Source organism: Calliphora vicina, chromosome 5, assembly GCF_958450345.1.
Source record: "Calliphora vicina chromosome 5, idCalVici1.1, whole genome shotgun sequence".
NCBI classification, from domain to species: domain Eukaryota; kingdom Metazoa; phylum Arthropoda; class Insecta; order Diptera; family Calliphoridae; genus Calliphora; species Calliphora vicina.
Genome location: NC_088784.1, coordinates 49,404,530 through 49,430,692, shown reverse-complemented (window position 1 = coordinate 49,430,692; position 26,163 = coordinate 49,404,530). Strand labels below are relative to the sequence as shown.

The 26,163-nt window shown below is 35.0% G+C and overlaps 2 protein-coding genes across 2 annotated transcripts in view; one reads left to right on the top strand and one right to left on the bottom strand.

Moving 5' to 3' along the window:
* The window catches only part of Rtf1, a 109,366-nt gene that overhangs the window by 60,010 nt on the left and 23,193 nt on the right, over window positions 1-26,163 (top strand). Inside the window, exon 3 of the mRNA XM_065511242.1 lies at window positions 6,199-7,377. Coding sequence (XP_065367314.1) covers window positions 6,199-7,377 — 1,179 coding nt within the window. The remainder of the gene's footprint in view (window positions 1-6,198; window positions 7,378-26,163) is intronic.
* LOC135961566 (uncharacterized) lies at window positions 597-3,272 on the bottom strand. The gene is made up of 2 exons (XM_065513072.1): window positions 1,168-3,272; window positions 597-1,103 (listed from the first exon to the last, which is right to left on the bottom strand). Exon 1 carries the CDS (start codon window positions 3,003-3,005, stop codon window positions 1,308-1,310), a length of 1,698 nt encoding a protein of 565 aa, XP_065369144.1. The 5' UTR covers window positions 3,006-3,272; the 3' UTR covers window positions 597-1,103; window positions 1,168-1,307.

The window sequence follows — 26,163 nt, the reverse complement described above, 5'->3', positions numbered from 1 at the left end:
GAAGATCAGCAGGAATAATGCCATCCGGCCCAGGAGATTTAAACGGGTCGAAGCTTTTGATTGCCCATTGGATTCTATCCCTGTTTATCGGAACAGAGTTATCACCCGGAGCAACAGAATCGGCAGCCCCATTCATAGTCTCATCATCGACTGGAAGGCAACCTGGAAAATGAGTATCTAATAGGACCTCAAGTGTTTCCTTACTATTCAGAGTCCATCTACCACAGGGTTTCTGGATATAGCTTGGTACAACCGGTGAAGTTGATAGAATTTTACGTAATCGGTTAGTCTCAGAGGATCCTTCCACGCCGCTACAGAAGTCCCTCCAGGCTTTCCTTTTCGCATTCCTCGTAAGGTTCTTAAAGTGGTTCACTGAGGACTTATATTCCGGCCAGTTACCCAGCCTCTTTGCCTCGTTGAACAATTTACGACACGCCCTTCTTGCGTGTGCAATCTCAGGGTTCCACCATGGTGGCTTATTCCTACCCCTGCAGATATTCGGCTTACAGGCCAAATTAGTAGCTGATTGGAACGCTTCTGTAAGTGCCTCAACTGCTACCTCAATATCGTCCCTATTTTCAATAGTGGGCGGGTTTGGTAGAGACCGGGAGAGTACATCACTCTGCAACTCCCAATTGGTCTTCCTCCTATTTAGAATGGTATTATCATTCCTATAAGTTACACTGATATTGAAATCAATATATAGATGATCAGAAAAAGAGCAGTCGTCGGAGACAGCCCAATTGTTAATCATACTGTGGTGCTCAGCACTCACAAGTGTTAAGTCTAGTACCTCACTTCTGTTTGAAACAATGAAGGTAGGTTCTGAACCTCTATTAACTACTTCCAAACTACTATTAAGTATGAAACTGAAAAGACTCTCACCTCTTGTGTTGGTGTCGCTGCTACCCCATACAATGTGGTGCGAGTTAGCGTCAGCACAGATAACCAATGGTATCCTGGACTCATTCGCCTTTTTCACAGCACTACGGATATCATCGTTTGGTGGATGCTCCCCGTGGTCATGCGCCATGTAGCTGGATATCAGCCATAACAAACAGCCTTCATTAGTTTCCCATGAGACTGCTACTGTATCTTCATTACTGTAATCAGACAGAATGAAGATTTTCAAAGAGCTTTTAGCCAATATACAGGATCTAATTTTACCTGCGCCTTTAGCGAAGTAGAGCTTATAGCCCTTCAAACATAGTCCACAGATACGGTCCTGATGGACCCAAGGTTCCTGGACCATGACTAGCTCCTCCCCGTTCTGAGCAATTCGGAGGAGCAGTGCAGCTGATGCTGCTTTAGAGTGGTGAAGGTTTATCTGGGTCACCCTCACCATGCTCCATTTTTACAATAGTGACGTCGGCGTCCTCCTGGTCAGAATTCAGGAGGGCGTCCTCGTCCACCACCTCATCCATCCGTTCAAAGAATGTACCAACTAGTTCGGAGACTGAGTTGGTATCTTCAGTGTCGGCTGGATCAGTGGCGTCATTGCAATCCATGCCCTCTTCCGAGAGCATGGGCTTTACATCACCTGAGGATGTATCGCCTTTGTTGTCGCTACGGTAGACACGCAGGATGATCGTACCAAATCCATAGTAGACCTTCCCTTGTGCCTTCCTTAGCGGCCCCAAAGAGTCCTTATTCAGGACAACGATCGCTTTCCTTGAAGAGCCCTCAGCGTCCGTAACCTTAACAACTTTCCAGTCTTGAGTTGGAAGCTGTGGGTTACAGCACTGAAGGATCTCCAAGATCTCCTCCGGGCTAGATGGCTCAGCTGGTATTTTAGCTATGGATCTAGGCTTTCGGGGTATCTCACTCACAGATACCACCTCAAGCCTAGACCCCGGCCAAACCTCACCCAGTGATGCGACGGCAGTCTTTAGTAGCAACGCTGAGCGTTCATCTACACAAGACATAAGTTTTACGTGACCCTGGTACCAACCAGCGTCATCGCATTGTGGAGGAGTGCCTGGGTTCTCTTTGAGAACTTTCCAAAACACCCCTACCAGTTTTTGCTTCACCATATCCCAATTCAATTGAGATATGGATCCGTCATTCGCACTCCGGTCGATAACCGCCCTAACAAGACTGTCTTTGACAATCTCGCTAAAGGATTTAGCTAACGACCTTTGTGCCGCTTTGGGACGTTTAGGTCCCGGTTGCTGGCTCTTGGTCGCTGTATCCTCCTCTGAACGTTGCCGTTTAGGCCCCGCTGGTAATTCAGCAGAAGGAGGAGCGGTCTTGAGACCAGCAATATAGGCTTTCGCCCAGGAAAGCGAAGCTTGTTGCTCCTTAGTGAGGTCCTCGACTTTTTTCGAGCCAAGTGCCTCAACAAAGCGGTAAGCGGAACGCCTGGTGGTAGCAGCCCTTCTAGCAGGGTTTTTATGCCTGGGGTTAGTTTCAGAGCCGGGATTGGCCAGGGGTGATGCGTCTTCAGGACAGGAGGATTCCTTCACAAGACCTGAGCGCACAATTGGCATATGGGAAGCATCCGTGAGGGGCGACTTAGTCGCTTCCCCCTTAGAGGCACCCGAAACAGGGGATTTAGCCGCCTTGACGACTTGGGCTTTCGCGGCTTTGGAGGTACTTGGAGAGAAGTCCAGAGGTACCTCGCCGCTTAGGTCACTACCACCTATTGCCTTGGATTTTTTACAATCAGCCAATCTGGGTATGCCAGATTGACCTCTTGCGACACCAGTAGCATGCAGACTAGTCTGGCCCGGTGTGATCACCTGACTAGCCTGAGTTGCAGTAGCATTCGACTCACCACAGCCCGAAACCATCGCTGTGGGAGTAGGGTCCCCGGAGATTATGAAGCCCCCGACCGGGTACATGGGGCATGACTTATCCTCTTCCATTGAGTCCTGATGGACAATTACTTGCATTTTATACCTGCTGCCAGGTGTTGAGATAACTGCCGCCCCATTGGAGAAACAGACGCAGACCACCAGCCGCCCAATATGGGAAACAGACGCTGGTGGATTTCGGACGGACATTAAAGAGTCCTTACGGACCAGCCGGACTATCCACCTTAACCACCCCTCTCAATGAGGGGAAAATGGTTCGATGGAAATAACATCTGATAGCCGCCCCAGAGGAGAACAGACGCTATCAGACAAAGGGAGGGTAGTTCTTAGTATCATGCTCAACGCGTGCCCTTCTGGAATGGGAGACCCTGCCAGAGACAGCCAACTCAAGTTAAACTGTCCCCTCCAGCATGGCCAACGCGAATCATCGCACTTAAGCCTCTACATCGCGTCAAGATGACTACCCATCGTAGAGGTCGCTGTCGATATATTTACAGACATTTTAACAAACGCCGTTAAAGTGTCCACGCCCCCAGTCACCCTGGGGAATTACAGACATTCAAAATGTCCTAAAAACATTGAGTCTCTTATCAAAGAAAAGAGAACACTCAGACGTCAATGGCAACAATCGCGATCTCCGAACGTAGAGGCTAAACTTAATCAGTGCCAAAGAAGACTTCACGTCGCCTTAAAGATTAATAAAGAATCTAACCTGAGAAATTATCTTAGAAACTTAGACCCTACTAAGAACACAGAATATAGTCTCTGGAAAGCTGTGAAAAATATGCAATGCCCTATTGTATATGAGTCGCCCATACGCCTTCAGAACGGAGAATGGGCAAAAAATACTTCAGAAAAAATCGAAGCATTTGCCAATCACTTGGAGAATGTATTTACCCCAAATGATACAAATTCATATATTAGAGATAATGTCATAAATAATGTGGTGCCAGCCCCACTAAAATTCCGGTTCTCTGCTGTGAGGACGACGGTCAAAGGTCTTAAGGCTGGAAAATCACCTGGTATAGATAAAATTACTACCACGATGATAAGTAATCTGCCCAACTCAGCACTGATAATTATTTTGTTCATATTTAACTCAATACTACGTATTGGATATTTCCCATCCTCATGGAAAATATCTGATATAGTTATGATACCGAAACCGGGAAAAGATGTCACTCAAGTGCCTATTGTCAATATTCTCAAAACTTTTTGAAAAGTTGTTACTTGAGAGACTTATAGAGCACCTTGACGAAAATTGCATTATTCCTGACCATCAATTTGATTTCAGAAGGAAACGTAGTACTATCGAACAGGTACATCGGATAACTACACTTATTCGGAAAACCTTCGAGAGCAAGCAGTATTGTTCCGCATTATTTATTGACATATCTCAAGCCTTCGATAAAGTCTGGCACGATGGACTAATACACAAAATTACTAGATTACTACCTGCGAACGTACATAAACTGCTTAAAAATGACATACAAGAAAGATCTTTTCAAATCAGATCAAAGGATGTGATCTCAACACGTCGAAAAATATCCGCTGGTGTACCACAGGGAAGTATTCTAGGGCCGTTCCTATATATTTTATATACTGCAGATATGCCCACGAGTGCACTGACTCACACATCTACATTTGCGGATGATACCGCTTTTTTAGGTACACATGAAAACCCCGTAATAGCTTCTGAACAACTCCAGTCTCACATCGGCGATTTGGAAAAATGGCTGGACAAATGGAAAATTAAGGTCAATGCAACAAAATGTATTCACGTTACATTTACTTTAAGACGAGAAAGTTGCCCTTCCATACAGATAAATAATATCAAAATCCCAGAACAGAGCCATGTGCGATATCTCGGTATCCATCTTAATCGCCGTTTAACATGGTCCCACCATATTGAAGCCAAGGTTACGCAAATAAAATTAAAGACAGTCCAACTGTACTGGTTAATTGGGCCACGGTCTGCTCTAGACTTGGAATACAAAGTGCTTTTGTACAAAACAATTATAAAACCGATATGGCTATACGGCATTCAGCTATGGGGAACAGCCTCCTCATCTAACGTTGAAAAATTGCAAAGAAAGCAGTCAGCACTGTTAAGGACAATAACAGGTGCCCCATGGTACATTCGCAATAGTAATATCCATAGGGATCTCAATGTCCCCATAATACGCGAGGAAATCAAACTCTCCAGTCTAAAATACATTTCAAAACTAATGGATCATCCAAACCCCCTCGCCAAGGAGTTGCTGTCATTTGAGGGTCATAGACGACTGAGGCGATTGGAAACACTGGATCTGGCCAGATAATCATTTAACGAGCACTCATGTTGGATATTGCAGCGGCAATAACAACTTTAGTTTTAGTTTAGGTTAAGATTTGAATACTTTTTGTAAATTTCTAAAAAGAAAGATTCAATAAAGAAAAAAGATACTGAAAAAAAAAAATTTATATAAAATAAAAAGTTCGAATAATTATCAAAAATCTAATAAAATACACATGGCACAGTAAAGACTAAACTAAAAATCATTTTCCAATCTCCAGTTTGATTCAACGAATCAACAAAAAGGAGTAAGAAGGAAAAATCGCAAAAAACATACATAGCTGATATTGTCAACCAAAGGTTGACTACAGCAACAAGCACACTAATCAATAATAAAATTTGTAATAATAAGAATACACATAAATAATAAAAATAATTTAAATTTGTCTAATTTACAAATAATATAAATATGAATTTGGCTTCCCATATTCTAATTCCTAATAATAGTAAGTTAAATAGATGAAATTTACAATAGACCTTGACAATAAAGATTGTTGAAAAAAATGGCGAGAAAACCACTTTTTTATTTTAAGTTTGAATACACATAACGTTTGACTCATTGAAGTTTTTTAAACAGTTTTTACGATTATTAATAAATTTGTTGTTAATTCAAAAAAAGATACTTGGATCCGTTATTAGCAAAAAATCAGACCAAGGTAGGTAAAAAACATAAAATTTTACTTTTCATGTGCGAATAACTCGTAAACTATAAGAGGCTAAAGCAATGTTTTAAAATTTGGCATTATTTTTAATTTTTGATATACCCGAGGTGCTTTGGGGCATTGTGGCTAGGAGCACCCTTGGTGTTATAAGCCCAATTCAAAACTTATATATATACAATCACTGCTGCTACAACAGAAAAGCTGACTTCATTACAACTTCCCATAAGCTTCCCATATTCTTGAACTCAACTCTTTGTTGTTTTACTCGACGATTTTCTACTTAGATATACCCTGGAGGTCAAAGAAAGCTATTTTTTAGTTTTCTTTTAGTGAATATTAATGCTTTTATTTATGTTAATTCGATTTAATTTTTAACTTATTTTAGAGGAAGAAGAAGCTAAACGCCAAGCCCAAAAAGAACGAGAGGATGAAAAAGATGAGTTAGAAAGCGTTACAGGTGGAAAATCATCTGTAAAACTTAAAGCATCAGAAATTTATTCCGATGATTCAGGAAGTAGTGACTGGGAAGATGATGAGAAACCATCCGTAAAACGAACCCCATCTAACAGTAGTAAATATTCTAGTGAATCAGAGGACGAAGAATTAGAGGAACATCAGACTAGATTTATTAACACTAGGGATGAATTAAACAAGCTACGCTTATCGCGATTTAAAATGGAAAAGTTTATAAATTTACCAATTTTTGAACGAACTGTGCTCAACTGCTTTGTTCGTATTAGTATTGGAAACAATGGACAAAAACCTGTATACCGTGTTGCTGAAGTTGTTGGCGTTGTTGAAACTGCAAAAATATATAACTTAGGTAAAACCCGTACCAATAAGGGTTTACGTTTGAAACATGGAAATCAGGAGCGTGTATTTCGCCTTGAATTCATTTCTAATCAAGAATTCACAGAGAGTGAATTTTCTAAATGGCGTGAAATTTGCTCACAGCAAAATGTTCAAATGCCATCATCAAGTCTAATTGAAAAAAAATTAGCAGATATTAAAGAAGCTTTAAATTATGAATTCAAAGATGAAGATGTGGATAAGATAATAGAAGAAAAAAATAGATTTCGAAACAGACCTACAAACTATGCGATGAAAAAAACGTGTTTAATGAAAGAGAGAGATGCTGCTATGTTACGCGGAGAATATGAAGTTTCACAAGATTTAAGTCAACAAATAGAACAACTTGAGTGTCGAGCATCGGAGTTAGATAAAAGAAGATCAAGCAGCATAAGTTTAATTTCTTATATAAATGATCGAAACAGGAAGCGTAACGTTGAGGATGCTGAAAAGGCTATTTTAGAAGAAGCACGAGCAAATAAAGGATTACGAATATCGGACCCTTTTACACGAAGAATTACTCAACCACGTATGGGATTTAAACAGTCAAATGATAAGAAAGATTTGGATGAAGTAATTGATACGACATCATCTGGATCACAAGATAAACAAAAATTTCAACAAATCGAAAAAATAAACAAAAATAGTGACAACAAAAATTACAATCTATACTCACTGCATGACTTTGACATCGATTTGGACGTAACAGTACCAGGTATGTTATGATTTTTTAATTATATTAATAGGTCTTTATTGTTTTTTTGTGATCAAACCAATTTTTTATAAATTTTCTGATAAAATATTAATTTTTTTGCTGTACATATTGCTGAGTTCCACAATAATTTTTTAAATAAAATATTACTTTGATATATTTTATTTAAAAAATTATATATTAGGTTTGTTTGCGTACTTTCCAGTAAAAATATCCAGTAACTTTAATTTGGAAAAATTTGTAAGAAAAAAAAGCGTGTTAGTGTTTACAGTTACTTTTTACTGTGGAATTTTCCTACAAAATAATAAAGATCTGTAATTTCGATTTGAATTGGTGTTTATTTTCCCAATTTTTACGTGATTATTAATATCTTAGTTGCGTGTTAAAAAAAAATCTCGAGGATGGGTGACGATGCTGCGTCCCCTTTTGCTCACACATAATCACAGCCGGATTTCGAAAATTTCTTTCAATCGAATTTGATTACTGATTTTAGAAAGTCGCGTGGTAATGTGAAGAGGACAAATTCTAATCCTGATGTCTCGGCACCTTTGGCCAAGAACAACAAGGTAACCTCAAATCGTCAATTCCATCTGATCTCAGTTCATCCCTGACGGATTTAGATGACACTGTACCTCAGTTTTTGAGTAATTTGAGATCTAAAATGTCGGCTTCAAGATGCGCTGGAATGGATGTAGTTCCGGTGGTATGTAATGAAGTTGAGGTTGTACCCAATGGACAATCTGGGTTATCTCAGGGTGACACTATAATTTCTAGACAAAATTTTTACCCGGGGGATCATGAGGGTGATTTCTTAGTTTTGGTTGATTCCTCTAATGCTGACCATGACAATGAGAAGATTCGTAATTCTCTTTTTCTATATCAGAAGATTCCTGTAGGTAGAACTTTGTACCGCATTAAGTTTGATTCTGCTGTTAATGCTAATGAATTTGTTGTTAAGGATTTGGGTCAGATTGGTTTGAAGGCTTTTATTCCAGATACCTTTGTTTATTCTTATGGGGTGATTCATGGCATTCCTTTGGAGTTGTCGGAAGATTATATTTGGGAGTCTGCAACTTCTGACGTTGATATTGTGTCTGCTAAGAGGTTTCTTAAGAAGGATAAGGACAGTGGTAAGCAAACGCCAACGTACTCTGTGAAGATTGGTTTTCGCTCAGGCAACATTCCGGAGCACATTATTTTAGATTTTTATCATATTAAAGTTAATATTTACTATCTCCCACTCAGACATTGCCACAATTGTGGTCGCCTTGGCCACACATCTAAAGGTTGTCGTTCCAAGAAGAGATGTTTGAATTGTTCTAATAAGATTTGTGATGGTAATTGCATTAAGAAGTGTTTTTTGTGTGGAGGTCTATCTCATTCCAGCAGAGATAGGAAATTGTGTCCCAAATGGCGCGAGGAGTATGATATTTTGAAAATTATGACCATTAAATAAAAACATTGAATGAAGCTAAGATTTCGGATTTTGAGAAAATCTTTGCTGAATTCTCTTCTTTTGTTCAGTGTTTAAAAAGCAACGATAACTAACAAATGTTTAACTGTTGCTACAACTACTGCTTCAAAAAAGTGTATGTAGCGGTAGCAGTAGTATTTGTCTTTTTTCGTTTTCTTGTTTTTTTTTTTAAACTACTGCTACTAAAAGTAGTCAAAAAAGAAAATCTTCAGTCATAACACCAAAATTGACAGATTTAAACACTGTATGTTGTTTTTGTTTTGAGAGTGTTTGAAAGAATTATTCGTTTTTATTCGTCTCAGTTGTTCGTGTTGCTAACAGAAAGGTGGTGTTGTGTTGTGTATAACAAAAAAGCCGAACTTTTGTTTACAACACGACCAACTTACACAAATATACATTCACAACAACAACACACAATATACTTTTTTGGCTGAAGATTTTTATTTTTGACTTATTTTATTGCTACCTCAACTGCTACTTTATCTGCTACTTAACTGCTACTTCTTCTACTACCTCAACTGCTACTTCTATTACTCCTAATTTTAAAAGCTGAATTAATAAAAAATCTAATGACTCTGCTACATCAAAACTTTTTCTTTATTAAGGTAGCAATAGAAAATAAATAACTCTGCTACTTTTAAATTTTTCTTTTATTGGTACTACTACAACTACTGCTACCAAAATGTGTAGGTAGCAGTAGTAGTAGTAATTGATTGACTCCGAGTTTTTATTAATTTTTTAACTAGACTACTTGTGTTTTTTCGTTGCTACTGCTACTTGTCTAGTGTTTTAAACACTGCTTTTGTTAAGGATTTCTTTACCAAGGAGTGCAGTGGTTCCCACCTTCGTGTACTTAATGATTTCAACAATATAATATCTATTGCTCTTTCTGATTAACTTACACCTGGTGATCCATCGTCTTCTCCTTCTAATTAATAATGAAGATTTTACAGCACAATGTCCAGAGTTTAAGATCAAACAAGTCTTCCATTGAGTTTTAAATCAACAACTATAACTGTTGGATTTGAAAAAGAAAAAACTAAACTTCTGTTCTTATAAAAATAAAAGACGTGTGGTTTGCTTTTGATCTCTTTAATAGTTGCAATAGGAATGAATGCTGTACAAAATTTTGTTACAGATTTAGTTAAATGTTTTTAGCAAGTAGTAAGAACAGTTATGTATTAAAAGAAAAACAAATATGAGGAGAGACAAATGTATGATAAATAATGTGACTTAAATGAATGTATTCATTAAAAGGTACATAAAATAGATAATAAGATTTAAATGTATGAATTCAAAATATATTTAATATAAAATACAATTGTGACCGAACATACTCCGCCCCATTGAAAGGCTTCTTTCAATTTGTTTCGTCACTTGGTAAGGGAGCAATTTTATGGATGGATCTTCGAAAAGTTCCTTTGGCTGTTTGGACATCTACGACTCGTACCTTGCCGTCACCACCAGGAATTGCTTTCACAACACGAGCGAGGAGCCATTGCTGTGGAGGTAAATTGTCTTCATGACCACAACTAACATTCCTTCTTTAATATTGGTACTGGTGTTGAACCACTTTGATTTCTGTTGGAGACTAAGGACATAATCCCGTACCCATTGTAACGAAAATTGTTGTTTTAAGTAAGTGATAAGTTGCCAACGTTTCAAGGAGTTGATAGTTTTGTAATTTTCTAAGTTTTCATCAGGCAGAGCAAGCAGGGATGAACCAATGATTAAATGGGCAGGAGTCAAAGCTTCTCCGTCGTTGGGATCGTCCGATCTTGGTGCTAAAGGTCGCGAGTTCAAAATAGCTTCAACTTCTACTAGAATTGTCTGTAATTCTTCATATGTAACGCCAGCGTTAGACATATTTTTTATTAAAAGCGTTTTTGTGGATTTCACTGCCGATTCCCAAAGACCACCGAAATGGGGCGATCGGGGTGGAATAAAAGATAATTGAAATCCGGTTATTTCACTGTAGTCCATTAGAGCTTTAGTATTATCAGTTTCGAAAAAACGTTGCTTGAATTCATTAAGCCTTGAGTGAGCACTAACAAAATTAGTAGCGTTGTCACAATACAAACGTTATGGTATTCCACGTCTACCAATAAATCTTTTCAAGCATAAAATAAATGCATTACTCGACAGATCAGAAACCAGTTCAATGTGAATAGCCTTTGAAGCAAAACAAACAAAAATGGCTGCGTCTGTCTTATATGGTGGTTTTCCTCTGATTCTGTAGGACGTATAAAACGGCCCACAAAAATCTACACCACAAATTAGAAAATGGCGATTAGCTTTGAGTCGATCGGCTGGAAGATCACCCATGATCTGTTGTAAAAGGCGAAGCTTATATTTAAAACAATGGACGCATCTTCGAACAACTTTCCTCGCAATATCTCTAGCGTTAATAACCCAAACTTGTTGACGCATAATTCCGATAAGTGCCTTTGGGCCTGCATGAAGATGTTTCAGGTGTAAATATCTAACGTATAGCTGTGTAAAACGATGATTTTTAGGAATAAGTGCCGGGAACTTTGTTTCGTATGGTAAAGTTGAATTAGCTAGCCTGCCACCAACTCTGAGTATCGATAATGACTTTTTGTAACTTGTGATGTCCTGTAAAAATGGCGATAATTTCTGTAAAGTTGGTTGTAAAAGTTTACCTTTCTGAAGACGACATATTTCTTCGTTGAATGACGTTTGTTGGATATCGTATATGACTTTCCAAAAGGCCAACTGCAATTCTTCAGCTGTTATGTACGAATTTCGTTTCTGTTTGTAAATTAAACGATGAATATAAACTATAATATGCAGTATTCGAAAGTATGATGATTGTTTATTTATGATTTGAGAAATGATGGAGTTAGCAACAACTATTGTTTTAAACGATGATTTTCTAAGTTCTGATGCAGGTGGATCAGTGTTAGAGATGGAACTTTGTGGCCAATATATTTCATTTTGTACGAGAAAATCTGGGCCTGTAAACCAAATTGTAGAACATAATTCATCAGCTAAACATCCTCGAGATACGACGTCTGCTGGATTCTGTTTTGAGGGTACATGTCGCCAAGGTATATTATTAGTAATATTCTGAATTTCAGAAACACGATTGGCGACAAAACATACGTACGATGAGGAATGATTTTTTATCCAATTTAAAACTATTTTGGAGTCTGTCCAGAAGAAGTTACGATGTGTATAAATGTTTGTAAACTGATCCTTTATTTTTGACCACGTACGACTCAATAATAACGCGGCACATAATTCCAATCTCGGTAATGATTGTTGAATCACAGGTGCTACTTTTGATTTGGCAATAAGTAAACTTACTTGAATGCCATTTGGCCCAGCAACTCGAATGTATATACAGCAACCGTAAGCCAACTGTGATGCATCCGCAAAACCATGAATGTCGAAGTTTATATCTGGATTTATTCCCACAAATCTCGGAATTTCTATATGGTTAATTTGAGGTAGTTTCTTCTCGATTTGAAACCAGCGGTTTAGTAGTTGTTCGTTTAATGGAGAATCCCAATCGATTTGCTGCTTCCACATTTCTTGGATCAAGATTTTACATGAAGTTATAATGGGGCTTAATAATCCGAGTACGTCAAAAATTCGAGCGACTACAGATATGATTGATCGCTTTGTTGGAATTTCAACAATTATGAATTCAAATCGAAAACAAAAACATCTTTATCAGGTTTCCATGACATTCCCAAAGCTTTGGTCATATTTTCGTTGTTGGTTTTAAATAGCAATTCTTCTTTTGAATTGGTTAATTGTGGACAATTGGAGCTCCATTTCGATAATTTCAAACCAGCAATTTCCAAAATTTGTGTAATTTCAACTCTTTTAATCAATAGATCATTGATGTTATCTGCTCCGGTAAGAAGATCGTCTACGTAGAGGTCTTGTTTTAGAACCTGGGAGCCAATTGGAAACCGTTCTTTATACGTGTCTGCGATTAAGAAAACACTTCGAATAGCGAGGAAAGGCGCAGCGGAAGTACCGTAAGTCACGGTGTTCAGTTGGTATATATCTATAGGGCTATTTATATAATCTCTCCAAAGAACGAGTTGAAAATTGCGATCTTCTTCATTTACCAGAAACTGCCGATACATTTTGCAAATATCGGCTGATAACACGAATTTGTGAAAACGAAAACAAAGAATTATAAGGATTAAATCCTTTTGGATAGTTGGACCTACCATTAATAAATCGTTTAGAGATGTATTTGTTGAAGTACGAGCCGAAGCATCAAATACCACCCTTAATTTTGTTGACGAACTTTGAAGGCGCCAAACTGCATGATGTGGTATCACATAATGGGGTCTATTTAATGTTTCATAGTTTACTATTGTCATGTGCCCAAGTTTAATGTATTCTTTCATGAATTCGATATACATATTTTTTAATATTTCGTTCTTCATAAAACGTTTTTCAAGAAAAATAAATCGACGACGAGATGAATCGAAGGAACTACCAAGTTGATTTACTGAGTGTTTAAATGGTAATCTCACCTTAATTCTTCCGCTTGGTTCAAAAATAGTATTTTCAACGAAATGTTGTTCACATCGTTCCTCTTCTTCAGACATAATTGTTTTATGTTGAGCAAATTCCTCAATCTCCCAAAAGGCTTTTAACATATTGTCTAGTTCCTGATAAGTAATGACATTTGGGCGAGAATTAATTTTACCTCCTACTACCCATCCAAGAGTTGTATTAATTAACAGGGCAACCCATCACCAAGGTAAAACTTTCCATCTAGTAACAAATCGAAGAATATTTCTGAACTAAGAAGTAGATCAATGCGTTGAGTTATGTAAAAGTTTGGATCTGCAAGTTCTAGTCCAGCCGGAAAGTTCCAATTGTTTATATCTATTAGGGTATTCATTCGACTAATGATCGTTCGATTAATCGAATAATTTCTTACGAATAATTATTCGAACAATTTAAAAATGGCCATTTTCGAATAACGAATAATTCGAACAATTTTATGTAGAATAATCGAATAAAACGAATAAATGTTCATATATATTTAAATTTATTAAATTGCTTAAAATTTTTCATAATTTCAAATTTAAATAGTAACAATGACTCACAAAAATAGTATTGTTTCTGAAATTCGACAAATAACTAAAGACAAAGGGACTTTCGATCACTGTAGATGAGTGTTCCGATAGCTCCTTCTATAAATATATAAATATTACTACAAGAAGCTACAATTCTAAAAACAAATCTTTCAAAATTTTTAACTTAGGACTTGAAACAATGAAAATAAAAGGTACGGAATAAAATATTTGTTATTTAGCTGACGAAAATTAGAAGAATCGCAATTAGTAATCAAAATATTAACTTAGATAAAAGTGGAGTTGAATGTGATAGAGAATGTGATTTTGAAACGGTCGTCGAAAGTGATATTGAGATGACAGTTATAATGATTACATTGAAATCGATAAAGGCCATGATCTTAAAATATATATAACTGACGTTATTAACCGCGTACATAAGAGTTGCAAAATATTTAATAAATCAAATGATAAACACAAATATTGCAATATTGTTTTGTTGCAAGAAAAGCATGGAGTTCGTATTCTACATGATTTTGAACATCGTTGAACATCTTTGTCTAACATGGTAATAAACTTTTTGCGTATTTGTAAATGCATCAATCATTCACTGCCTGACTTCAAATTAGCCACGTTCACTGACAATGATAGCAAACTTTGGACAGATTCCCTTTATTGTGTAATTCCCTAAGACCACTTTATTAAGCAAAGATTCGGTAACGTTGATAGAGCTTGATGTATAATACAATTTGTTATAAATAATTTAGAAATTGTGAATAATTAATTTACTAAAGAATTAGTTACTCAATTTAAAATCCGAATTAATGAACGACATAAAAAAGTTCTTAATACGTTTATATTGTATTTGAATTCAGGATCCTGTCCAACTAGCTCAAATGTTTTAAAGCATAGCTCCAAAACGGAAACTAAAGGGTTTGATAGTCAATTGTTTTGTAGATTGTTCGGGAGTTAATCTGATCAGAATATTTCTGTTGAAAATTTAATGATGGACTTTGTTTTCGAATGTTTTTTAACATTATCAACACTTGAATTGTTAACTTTAACGTATTTTTTTTTTTAACAATAAAATATTAAAAAACCGACATCAAAACTTCATTCTTTACTTTTTTAAAAAAAGTTTAATTATTCGAATAATTCGATTAATTTTAAACGTGTGATCGAATTATTCGAACAAGTTAAAATGTCTTATTCGAATTATTCGTTTTAGTCAAACAAGAGAAAAATCGAATAATTCGAATACCCTAATATCTATGTTCTCTGATGGTTGTTGCGACGATATAGACTTTGTTAAAGCAAATGTTGAAGTGAATTCGTAATCTGATAGACGAGATTGTACTGACAGTTGCAGTAACTCTGTATTTAAGTTGGGAACGAATATCTGATACGCCAGCTATTTCCTGGATTGATTTGTTGAAGTCGAAGACGTTTTGCAGCTTCCTGAGTGATCAAATTGATTTCTGAGCACGAATCCAAAAGTGCTCTCATGGGCTGTAAGGTTCCAAAAATATCTTTGATAAAAACGATGGCTGTAGGAAGTAAAACTCGACGACGATTGTGGGTAATAAGTGCTGAACTTGTTGTTAAATGAACATTAGATGCTCTGTTTGTTAAATTTGATGTCGATGGTTGCTGATTTAAACTTGACTGACTCGAAGACGAAGGCGTTGGTTTATTAGACGACGAAGACTGCAATGATAACGATAAAAGATAAAAGGACGATGATGGTTGTTGAAAAGACGATAAATTCGACGATGATTGATGTTGATTTGATGAATGTTGTTTATTCGATGATGATTGCGATATCGGATTATGTAACGAAGAGTGATGGGAAATTTGTCAAGTTCGGCAACGAGATCTCGACTGGCATTTTGCAACCATGTGACCTTTACGAAGACAATTGATGCAAAGTCTGGAGGACTTGACAAATTCAAAACGACGAGGTACGGGCAATGATAAATAACTGGTACAACTTCCGACAAAATGTTCTTTACTTTGGCAATACTCACACAAAGTGTTAGAGGTGAAGAGCGTTAAACCTGGACGCTTACCCTTAGGCTTGAATTTCAATTCATGGTTTTGAAATGATTCAGTTTCTGCCGATCGGCTTTCAAGAAATTGGCAACGACGATTAAGGATTGAGTAACATTCGTCCAACGATGGCAGTTTACTGAAATCCTGTTTTTCATCGTAAACCGCTTTAGATTCAGAATCGATTTTTGATAATACAATATGTATTATTATAGCGTTCATAACATCTTGTTCCGAATCTAAGGATAAAATGAACTTCGAAGAGCTGCCACATTGTCTACAATTGGACGTAAGGATGCAGCATTTGGTCTATTTATAGGAGCAATTGAAAACAAAGCATTTACGTTATCGATAAAAATCAAAGATTTGTTTGTCGTATCGTTTGTTTAGAGAGTCTAAAGCAATTTGGTAATTTTCGTCTACAACTTGAAATGATTCCACTACGGCTAAGGCTTGGCCTTTAAGGCAATTTAGTAAATAATAAATTTGTCAATAGTAGGAATGCAGACCTCATCATGAACTAACATTTTAAACGTTGTGATAAATCGGGAATATTCAGAATATTTTCCATCGAATGTTGGTAATTTCAATTTTGGTAGACGATTTTGATGAGAAAATGTTGAAGTATTCAAAAAACTTTGGTCCAAATCACTAGAACGCCGTTTTTTATTCAGTAAGTCGACCATAAAACTCTTACTTGAAATAAAAAGTTCCTCTAAGTCTGTTCGTCCCTCGTCCGACGGTTCTAAACGTTCAATTTGAGTTTGAATGTGATTCACTTGTTTAAAATACGATTCCAGCATTTGTAGACGGCATTCAATTATAGTGTAATCACTAGATGAGCCCTCTTTTTCAACCTTTCCCTTCAATTTAGTAATTGTACGTTTCATTGTACTTCTTTGAGTTTTTAATAACGATAATTCGTTCTTTGATTTAGTTGGATTTTCATCGTCGCTAACCATTTTGTTTTATATTAAAATGTTATTCAAAAATACAATGTCGAAGGTACCAAAAAGTTTAAAACTACAGCAAACAGATTAACATATAATACCAAAAAAGCCGAAAAACACCCAACACTGGTTAGTTGCAAAATTAGTCCAACAATATTGAATTGTGTGTACAATATGTAAAGCAATATAATATTTAAGTACGTATTTATGTGTGTATATGTTTGCTTGTAGAATTATCTTGGAAACAAAAGAAATAACGATGAGCGATAAAAAGAAGGTTAATATTTCTCTTACTTACTTGAATAGATAACTTGCCTTTTTGTTTAAGAGCGACGACGAAAATGATTTTGTTTTAACCAGGGTTTAAAATTAGTTAAACGTTTTTTACATTTGACTACCGACTGCGCAATAAATATGAATCGTTTTCATATTAATGTGCACAAATACTGAAAATATACAAACTATAAACCAATGCCATATATGCACAAGCTTCATGGTAGAAATATTTGTCGCAGTTTTTCCAAAAATATTTTGCCTTACAAAATATTTTACGTTGCAATATTACAATATAAAACTTTTGCTGCCTAAATATATTTATATTTTTGGTTAGCAAAAACAAATGAAATTGCTTGTGTATAATATACAATAAATTTACTACAAAAACATCATACATGCAAACAAATTGCAGCGTGAAAACCATAAACTGCAAACGATATGCGCAGTGAAAAATTCAAACAATGAAAATATGAAGATGCTAAAAGTAGACTGCCAAACCATACGTAGTTGAAAAATGTAAAATACGAAATTGTGCAAAGTTAAAAATGTTTAAAGCGAAAATGTTTATTTTTAAAATATTTCCGCCACATATATGGTTTTGTTTTGCCGCATATAGTCATTGAGTAGAAAAATGTGAAAAAAAACTATGAAGTTGATTTGGGTGTACAAAATAAAAAATTGTATTGAAATGTGTGTTAATAAAGAATTTTAGTGCAATAAAATAGAAGTTTTATTTTTTGAGGTATGTAATTGTATGTATTGTGAAAGATAGCAATGCAGTGAAAATTAAATTAAATAAGATTCTGGACAAAGGATAGCTAGCGGAGGATATTATTATTGAATTTTTTGATTGTTGGCTTTTTTAATATGAATTCAAATGTATTCATGCTGGTGGTAATAGGAGTCCAGAAAAATTAGTAAGAAAAAAAATAATTTTGTATGTAAAGCGGTTAAAAAAGGATATATAATGCAACAACAAAATGTGACAACAACAGCCAAATACCATAAATAACAGGATCATTCATTTTATGAATAAAATCTATCATAAAGTATATATAAATACATTCAAATGTTTCCTTTCGTAAAATTTGTAACAGGAGAACAAAATAAGCAGCATAGAAAATAATTGTGCAAGAACAATTTTATGTGTAAGATATATGTAAATGCAAAAAAGGCACAGGTATAAGTACAACAGGAGCAAAAGGAAATTAACTGCAACAACATCAACTTATACACACAACTAGGTAATTATGATATAAAATTACTGTATGTGTGTACATACAACAACAATTTATGCAAACATCATAAACAAATACATAAATAGATTCAATCGTGATCGTGAGTGATTTTGTAGCAGGAGAAAAAAGGATAAAGAGAAATGATAGAAAATGTAAGCATCAACAAAAGGAAGGAAAAGAGTTAAAAAGGGATAGAAAATGCAACAACCAGATTATGGAAGGACACATGCATGAAAGCAAGAATAATATATCACTACAAATGAATACAAAGAGGTTATAAATAACAGGAGATACGAAATTTAAGAAAGTTCCTGAAAAAGTTGAAGAAAATTTTACTGTATACAAATATCAAGTGAGAGCGTAAATGATCGACTTTGTGTTTTTAAATGCTCATTCATATGTATCCATTCGTAGTATTTCTAACAGGAGAACAAAAGAACAAATAAGCAATAGAGAACAAATTATGCAACGAAGGCACAACACATTTTTTACATAGGCTCGAGTGCAGCAGGAGAAAAAGGAAATACAACAACAACTACTTAACTACTACCTCAAGTAATTTTGAAATACAACTGTTGTATGTGTGTCCTCTAGCTGCATAAAGCAACAACAACACATTCAAAAAATAGGAACAAATACAAAGCAAAGGAATTTCTAGACATGTGGTGGAGTACCGTTGCAATTAATTGCATTTTGTTGTTTCTTTACTGTTAATGTAGAAAATTAAAAAGTCAACAACAACTTGTGCAATCTGAAATGCATGAATACATTTGAATTCGTATTAAAAAAGCCAACAATCAATCAAAAAATTCAATAATAATATCCTCCGCTAGCTATCCTTTGTCCAGAATCTTATTTAATTTTCACTGCATTGCTATCTTTCACAATACATACAATTACATACCTCAAAAAATAAAACTTCTATTTTATTGCACTAAAATTCTTTATTAACACACATTTCAATACAATTTTTTATTTTGTACACCCAAATCAACTTCATAGTTTTTTTTCACATTTTTCTACTCAATGACTATATGCGGCAAAACAAAACCATATATGTGGCGGAAATATTTTAAAAATAAACATTTTTAACTTTGCACAATTTCGTATTTTACATTTTTCAACTTCGTATGGTTTGGCAGTCTACTTTTAGCATCTTCATATTTTCATTGTTTGAATTTTTCACTGCGCATATCGTTTGCAGTTTATGGTTTTCACGCTGCAATTTGTTTACATGTATGATGTTTTTGTAGTAAATTTTTTGTATATTATACACAAGCAATTTCATTTGTTTTTGCTAACCAAAAATATACATATATTTAGGCAGCAAAAGTTTTAAAAATGAAAAATTTTCATTTTGACTTCTAGCTGCAACGTAAAATATTTTGTAAGGCAAAATATTTTTGGAAAAACTGCGACAAATATTTCTACCATGAAGCTTGTGCATATATGGAATTCGTAAATAGTATTTATATTTTTAGTATGTATTCAATGAAATATTATCTTGTTAAATATTTGTTGCAGTTTTCATGTAAAATTATTTTTTTTGCAATTTTTTGACTAATATAGTAGTAATTTTAAACTCTGTTTTTAACTATAGTTGTAGTTGATGACGATTTACGTTCCAGTTGACGATGAAGTTGATTATGTTGACGAAGAGAGTTGACAATGTAGTTGATTGTGTTGACGAAGAAAGTTGCCGATGAGCGATGAAAAGAAGAGTAATATTTCTCTTACTTACTTGAGTAGATAACTTTGTTTAAGAGCGACGACGAAGATGATTTTGTTTATTATGTTGATGAAGAGAGTTGAAGATGTATTTGATTATGTTGACGAAGAATGTTGCCGATGAGCGATGAAAAGAGTTAAGGCCGAACTATAATATGCATAAGCTAGCTTAAGGTAATGTCATAACCGAACGAAAAGTCTGTCAAATGCTTAAGGAAATCCGAAGAAACTTTTAGATGACCATAATGTACTTACGTGAATTCAAAACAATTTAGCTCCATTTGCACATTTATGTGCAACATGCAATTAAAAAAATACGTATTTCTTATTATTTTATCAAAATAAATTAATTTTCTTCATCCTTTTCATTTATTTCTCTATTTTCTTTGTATAAAATAAACAAACAGCTGATTCCGTACGGAATGTGCGACCAGCTTCGCACTTTGCTTAAGCAAATAAAATTTGACGAAACTTGACGAAACTCTCTTAAGTACATTATAGTTTGTCACATACATTTTATATGTATTCGCACAGTTGCTTAAGCTGACTTAAGCTTGTTTATGCATATTATAGTTGGGCCTTTAGTGGCTAGAAACGCTGTGACTGAGCTGATGCACAACTTCATTTATCGATAATAATGATATTGTATACGCAGTACTTTCAATACAACGATGATAATGATGTTAACTGCAGCCCTTTATAGAAACCAATGACTATGATGATGTTTCTTTTTATGTTCTTTTCTTAAAGAATTTAATATATTTTATTTATATTTTCTTTTGCACTTTGGCTAAGTTTATTTTTACAAAATTTCAAAAAAGTGTTTTTATTTATTTCTTTTCTATATTTTTTATATTGAAACACGAAAACTTAATTTTTCTTATAATTTTAACCGTCCTGTCACGGTCGCCAAATGTTGGATTAGAAAAAGAAAAAACTAAACTTCTGTTCTTATAAAAATAAAAGACAGACTGGACTCTTCCCGAGGATGTTGTTTTAGAGATATTTTCAGTCGATCAGATTTTGTATGTTTGAATGATGGTTCCATCACTTTTCTACCTCATTTAGATATCGACTGAGAGACTGTTTTAGATTTGACCTTTGCTAGACTATCTTCTCTGTCAGTCCAATGGCGAACTTGTCCCATGTGGTCTGGCGGTTCCCATCATTTTCCTATTATTATTAAGATTGGTGCTGTTGCGGTTTCACCGACCAAATTTCTTTCTAAACGCAGACTCTTGCAGAATCTGTCGACAATAGAACTGGAACCAGATATGGATTGTATTATAAACTCCCTTAGGAATGAAATTTCTAATGCAAAATTCAAGTCCGGTAAATTTGTGCCCAAGGCTTGGTGGAATGGTAGTCTTTCATGTCTCTTCAGGAAACTTATTGCAGCAAGGAGTAAGGCTCTTAAGAATCCAACACAGGAGAATCCGGAGGATTCTGTAAATGCTTCGGAAGCCTGGAAATTGGCGGCTCGGAAAGCTAGAAGTGATGATTACAAAAAAAGAATAAAGGAAGTGAATAATCAACCAAATACTGCTGCTGCATGGTGTTTGAAGGATTACAACTCCAATGGATCCTCGATGTGGGACGATGATGCTAATGGTTCTTTCTTGAGACATTTGGCGGATCAAGTTTCATCTAGGGATCATTTTGTTTTCTCTACTTCTAGGCCATCGGATATGAATATTACACCTTTCTCATTTAAGGAGTTCTCTGATGTTCTTGACTCAAGAAACGAGCCTCTGCGGGGGTCTGAATCGAGTCACTTATGATATGGTTAAATCCTTGTCTGTTGCATCTAAGGAGTCTCGTTTACACGTTTTCAATAATTTGTTTCTTGATTGTATTTTGCATCCACATTGGAGGAAGATTGTTCCCATTCCCAAGAGTCATGTTTCACTAGATGATTTTAGGAACTTTAGGCCGATTGCTCTCATCTCAGTTTTTTTTAAGTTGTTGAATATGATGGTAAAGAAAATGTTGACTACGGCTGTCGATGCTTTGGGAGTCTTACCCGCTCGTTCCTTTGCTTACAGAGTTAGTATTTTTAATGGACTTCCTCAGGGAAGTTGCCTCAGTCCGATACTTTTTAACCTATACACTGCTGGTATTCACTCTCTTGAGGATAATAGGACCCTGGTTTTTCAGTATGCGGATGATTTTCTGATTCTCTCCTTTGATTCCTTTTTTGACCAGGCGGTATCTAACCTTGATTCTAAAGTCGGTCAATTTCGATCGATCTGTTCCTCCCTTAATTTGCGTATTAATCCATCAAAGACCAAATGTATGTTTTTTGGCAGACGGGCTAATTTTGATATGGGACTCACTGTGGATGGTTGTTCTATTACCCAGGTGAATTCGCTTAAGTTTCTTGGTCTGACCATAAGAAATACTTTGACTGTTAATGATCATTATGATCGTGTTTTGAGGGAATCCTCTTCAGCTACCAATCTTCTCAAGAAGTTATCGGGCATCAGAGGAGGTCTAAGGCCTCAGATTATATTGAGATTTTATCGTGCTGTTATAAGGAGTAAGATTGAGTATGCGAGATCTACTTCTGCCCACGCCCCAAGTTATGTTGACAGGAAGATTCAGACCTTTCAGAACTCAAGTCTAAGACGTTGTCTAGGACTGTGTCCCTCCACGCCGATACAGGCCATTTATGTATTGGCCAACGAACTGCCATCTCATCTTAGATCGGTCTATCTTGCGTCCAAGGAGCTTTTAAAGGTTGCGTGTTATAACCCGTCTCTTATGGATTTGATTAGAGCGGCACCCTCATATCTAAAGAACAGTTATTCTTTTGTCTACGGGAAATACAAGGATATTTTTGACTCGATTTTATTTTAAAAAACATTTTTTCGTTAATATTTGCTTTTCAAAAATAAGATACAACAATTTTAATTTATAAAAATTAAAAAAAGAAAGCAAATTATTATTTGAAACAAAAATCGAGGCACTTTATTTCGCAAGCCTTTTTGATAAAACTTTTAAAAAATGAAGAGGGGGTGTAAAATTTACCACCACCTCATAAGTTAAAGGTTAATTGCCATTAAAAGGGCTGTTGATATAGCCATTGAGGATAATAACTCGCGTCTTGTTATTTACACTGATAGTAGAAATGCGTGTATTTTGTTGGGACGTGCTAGTTCGAGGAACTTTATAGTATCGGATATTATTAATTCTATAGTTGATTCTCATATCCTTGAGGTACATATAGTATGGGTTCCTGCCCATATTGGAGTTTGGTTCAATTAGAGGGTAGATTACCTGGCCAAACAGGCCGTTTCTCTTGGCGCTCCCTTAGAGGTAAGACTTCCGTATGGGGATGCTCTTGTGAGGATAAGAAATTCTCTTAATCAAGAGTGGCTTGATTTTTACAGGACCAGATCTCAAGTGTCTGGACGATTCTTCTTCTCTCTTTTCAATGAAATACCTGTAAGACCTTGGCACAGGGGTGTTGTGTGGGATCCAATTGACATCAAGATTATTAGTAAGCTCTTATGTGGCCACTGTTATAGTGGCGTTTACCTTCACATGATATGTAAGAGATCGTCTGATGTTTGTGATTTTTTAACATGATCGACTTTCTTTCACTGTTCTGAATTCAATGATATTAGAATTAAACACCAATTATTTCGTAAATTTACTAATCATTTTGAATTATTAAATTCTCATGACATCGGTATATACTCTCAGTTAATTAGTTTCATTAAGGAAGCTAACATACGAGATCGTTTTTAAGTTTTAGGAAATAATCAACCGTTAGTCACTAAAAGCGTTATACTAGAGGAAGTAGGCATTTTTCAACGCCCAACGTTTTCCCCAGTGTTTTTTTTCCTTCGTGTGGGATACCCTGGCTTTTTGTGTATTGCTTTGCTCTTTTTATTGAAAACCAAAAAAAAAAAAAAAAAGAGATGAATAATAAATTTAAATGAATACAATTTGTAAAACCTTGTAAGTTTCTGTTTGTAAACATTTTTTTGTTTATTTATTTATATATTTATTATTTCAATTTGATCAGTAATGACTTTTGATCAACAAACGCATACAAACAGTAGAAATAACATTTAATAGTAATTGAAACTAAATTTTTGTTTAAAACTATAAATTACATCTGACATGTATAAAAACACTTAGTTGACATTTAAAAACAAATATATACTGGATTATTGTAACATAAATATATTTTAAGTGTTTGTTTTATACTGTTTTACATTTATTCATTTGAACAATTACAATATTTATTATCTTTAACTGTCACTTTTAACATTCTCTTGGTGTCTCGTTACAAGTGTTTAAAAGTAAACGAGCGGAATCTCATAACATCCAGTAATAATTTATACAAATTATCAAGTTTTTTTGTAATGAAATATATTCTTTTTTATTTTTTTACAATATATTAGTTTTTGACGTATTATATAACAAATAAAGATCATTTCGTTTTTATATTGGAAAGTCAGGTTACAAAGTACAAAATGTTTGATTGAAATAAAATTAATTTTTACTTTATGTACGTATTTAATTATTTATTGCCCTTTTTATAACATTGAGAGAGTGATTTATAAGAGAAATTTAGAAAAGAAAAACAAAAATAATCAGTTTGAGTATTTATAATTTCTCTTTATAAATATACCCACCCATAGTAGGGTGGGTATATTGGGTTAGTGCTGATGTTTAGTTTAGTTTGGAAGGGGTGTGCACTTTGACTCGGAGACCTTGAGGTCCATTGTGATTCCCTTCAATAGTTATGTTTTCAGTGAAGAGTGATTGTGAAGAAAAAAGAATCCCAAACCGCCTAGTAAGAGAAAAAGAAAGAAAGATAGATTTTATTACTGATTTGGAATTTTACATAGCTGTCATAGTGGATAGACGTATTTTAAATCGCTCTCACAAGGAAATAACATTGTGAATATAAATACAAAAAATATATATATACAAAGATAAGTAACAGCGAATGGACGCTAATCAAATACTTAAAATTAATTTTTACATCCAAAAATAAATTGTCGTTTTGTTAATGCAAATATTAACAATCACAAAAAAAACCTAAAGCAAAAAGTATTACAAAAAAACAACAACATAAATAAAATCTTAAATAAAGAGTGTAGTGTTTGTGTTATTGTGTATGAGTTTCTCTTACTCTCCATCAAATGAAAGGAGGCTCAACAGCAATGGGAAAAATGCATACATTGTTGTGAGCTCTCCATACAACAATAAAAATACATATGATCCAAAAGATCACAACAACTATTTAAGTGTAAGAACAACAACAAATGTCACAAATAGTAGTATTGATAATATTAACTCTATAAGAACCGGTGATGAAAACCAATTAAGTTCAATGCTGAGAAATACTGGCGCCTTACCAAAGAATACTGGTGCCATACCAAAAAATAATCAAAGTATAGTGAAAAACACGGGAAAAATCCTAACAGGTATGGACCGTTACATCACTATAACTAAACACAAGTCCAGTCCTAGGACATCAAAATTGGAACCAAATCCAAAACAGACAATCGTTTTGCAATTCTTGTCAATCAAGAAAGTGAAAAAACACCCGCAAAGTCTGTAACAGACTATAAGCCATCTCCCCTATATTTGCGCGAACCCTCTACAAATGTTTTGGTGAACAAATTGTCCCAACTTGTAGGTAAGGATAATTTCCACGTGGTCTCTCTGCGTAAAGTAAATATACAAGAGACAAAGATACAAACCTACTCGGAAAAAAAACTTCAGAATAGTAGATAATTTCGATTCCGAGAAAAGAAACTACTATACATATCAACTAAAAAATGCTAAAGGTTTGACAGTAGTCATCAAAGGCATAGAAAATTCCTCAACCAATTTTTAGAGTTGAAATTACATTCAACTCTTCTCAATTAAAGAAAAAGGGTGACACTCATCCGATATACGGTTTAAGATATTTTCTTAATCGTAAAATAATTGTAGAAGAACCAATTAAGCACAAAGGTCCACCTCACCAAGAGTTC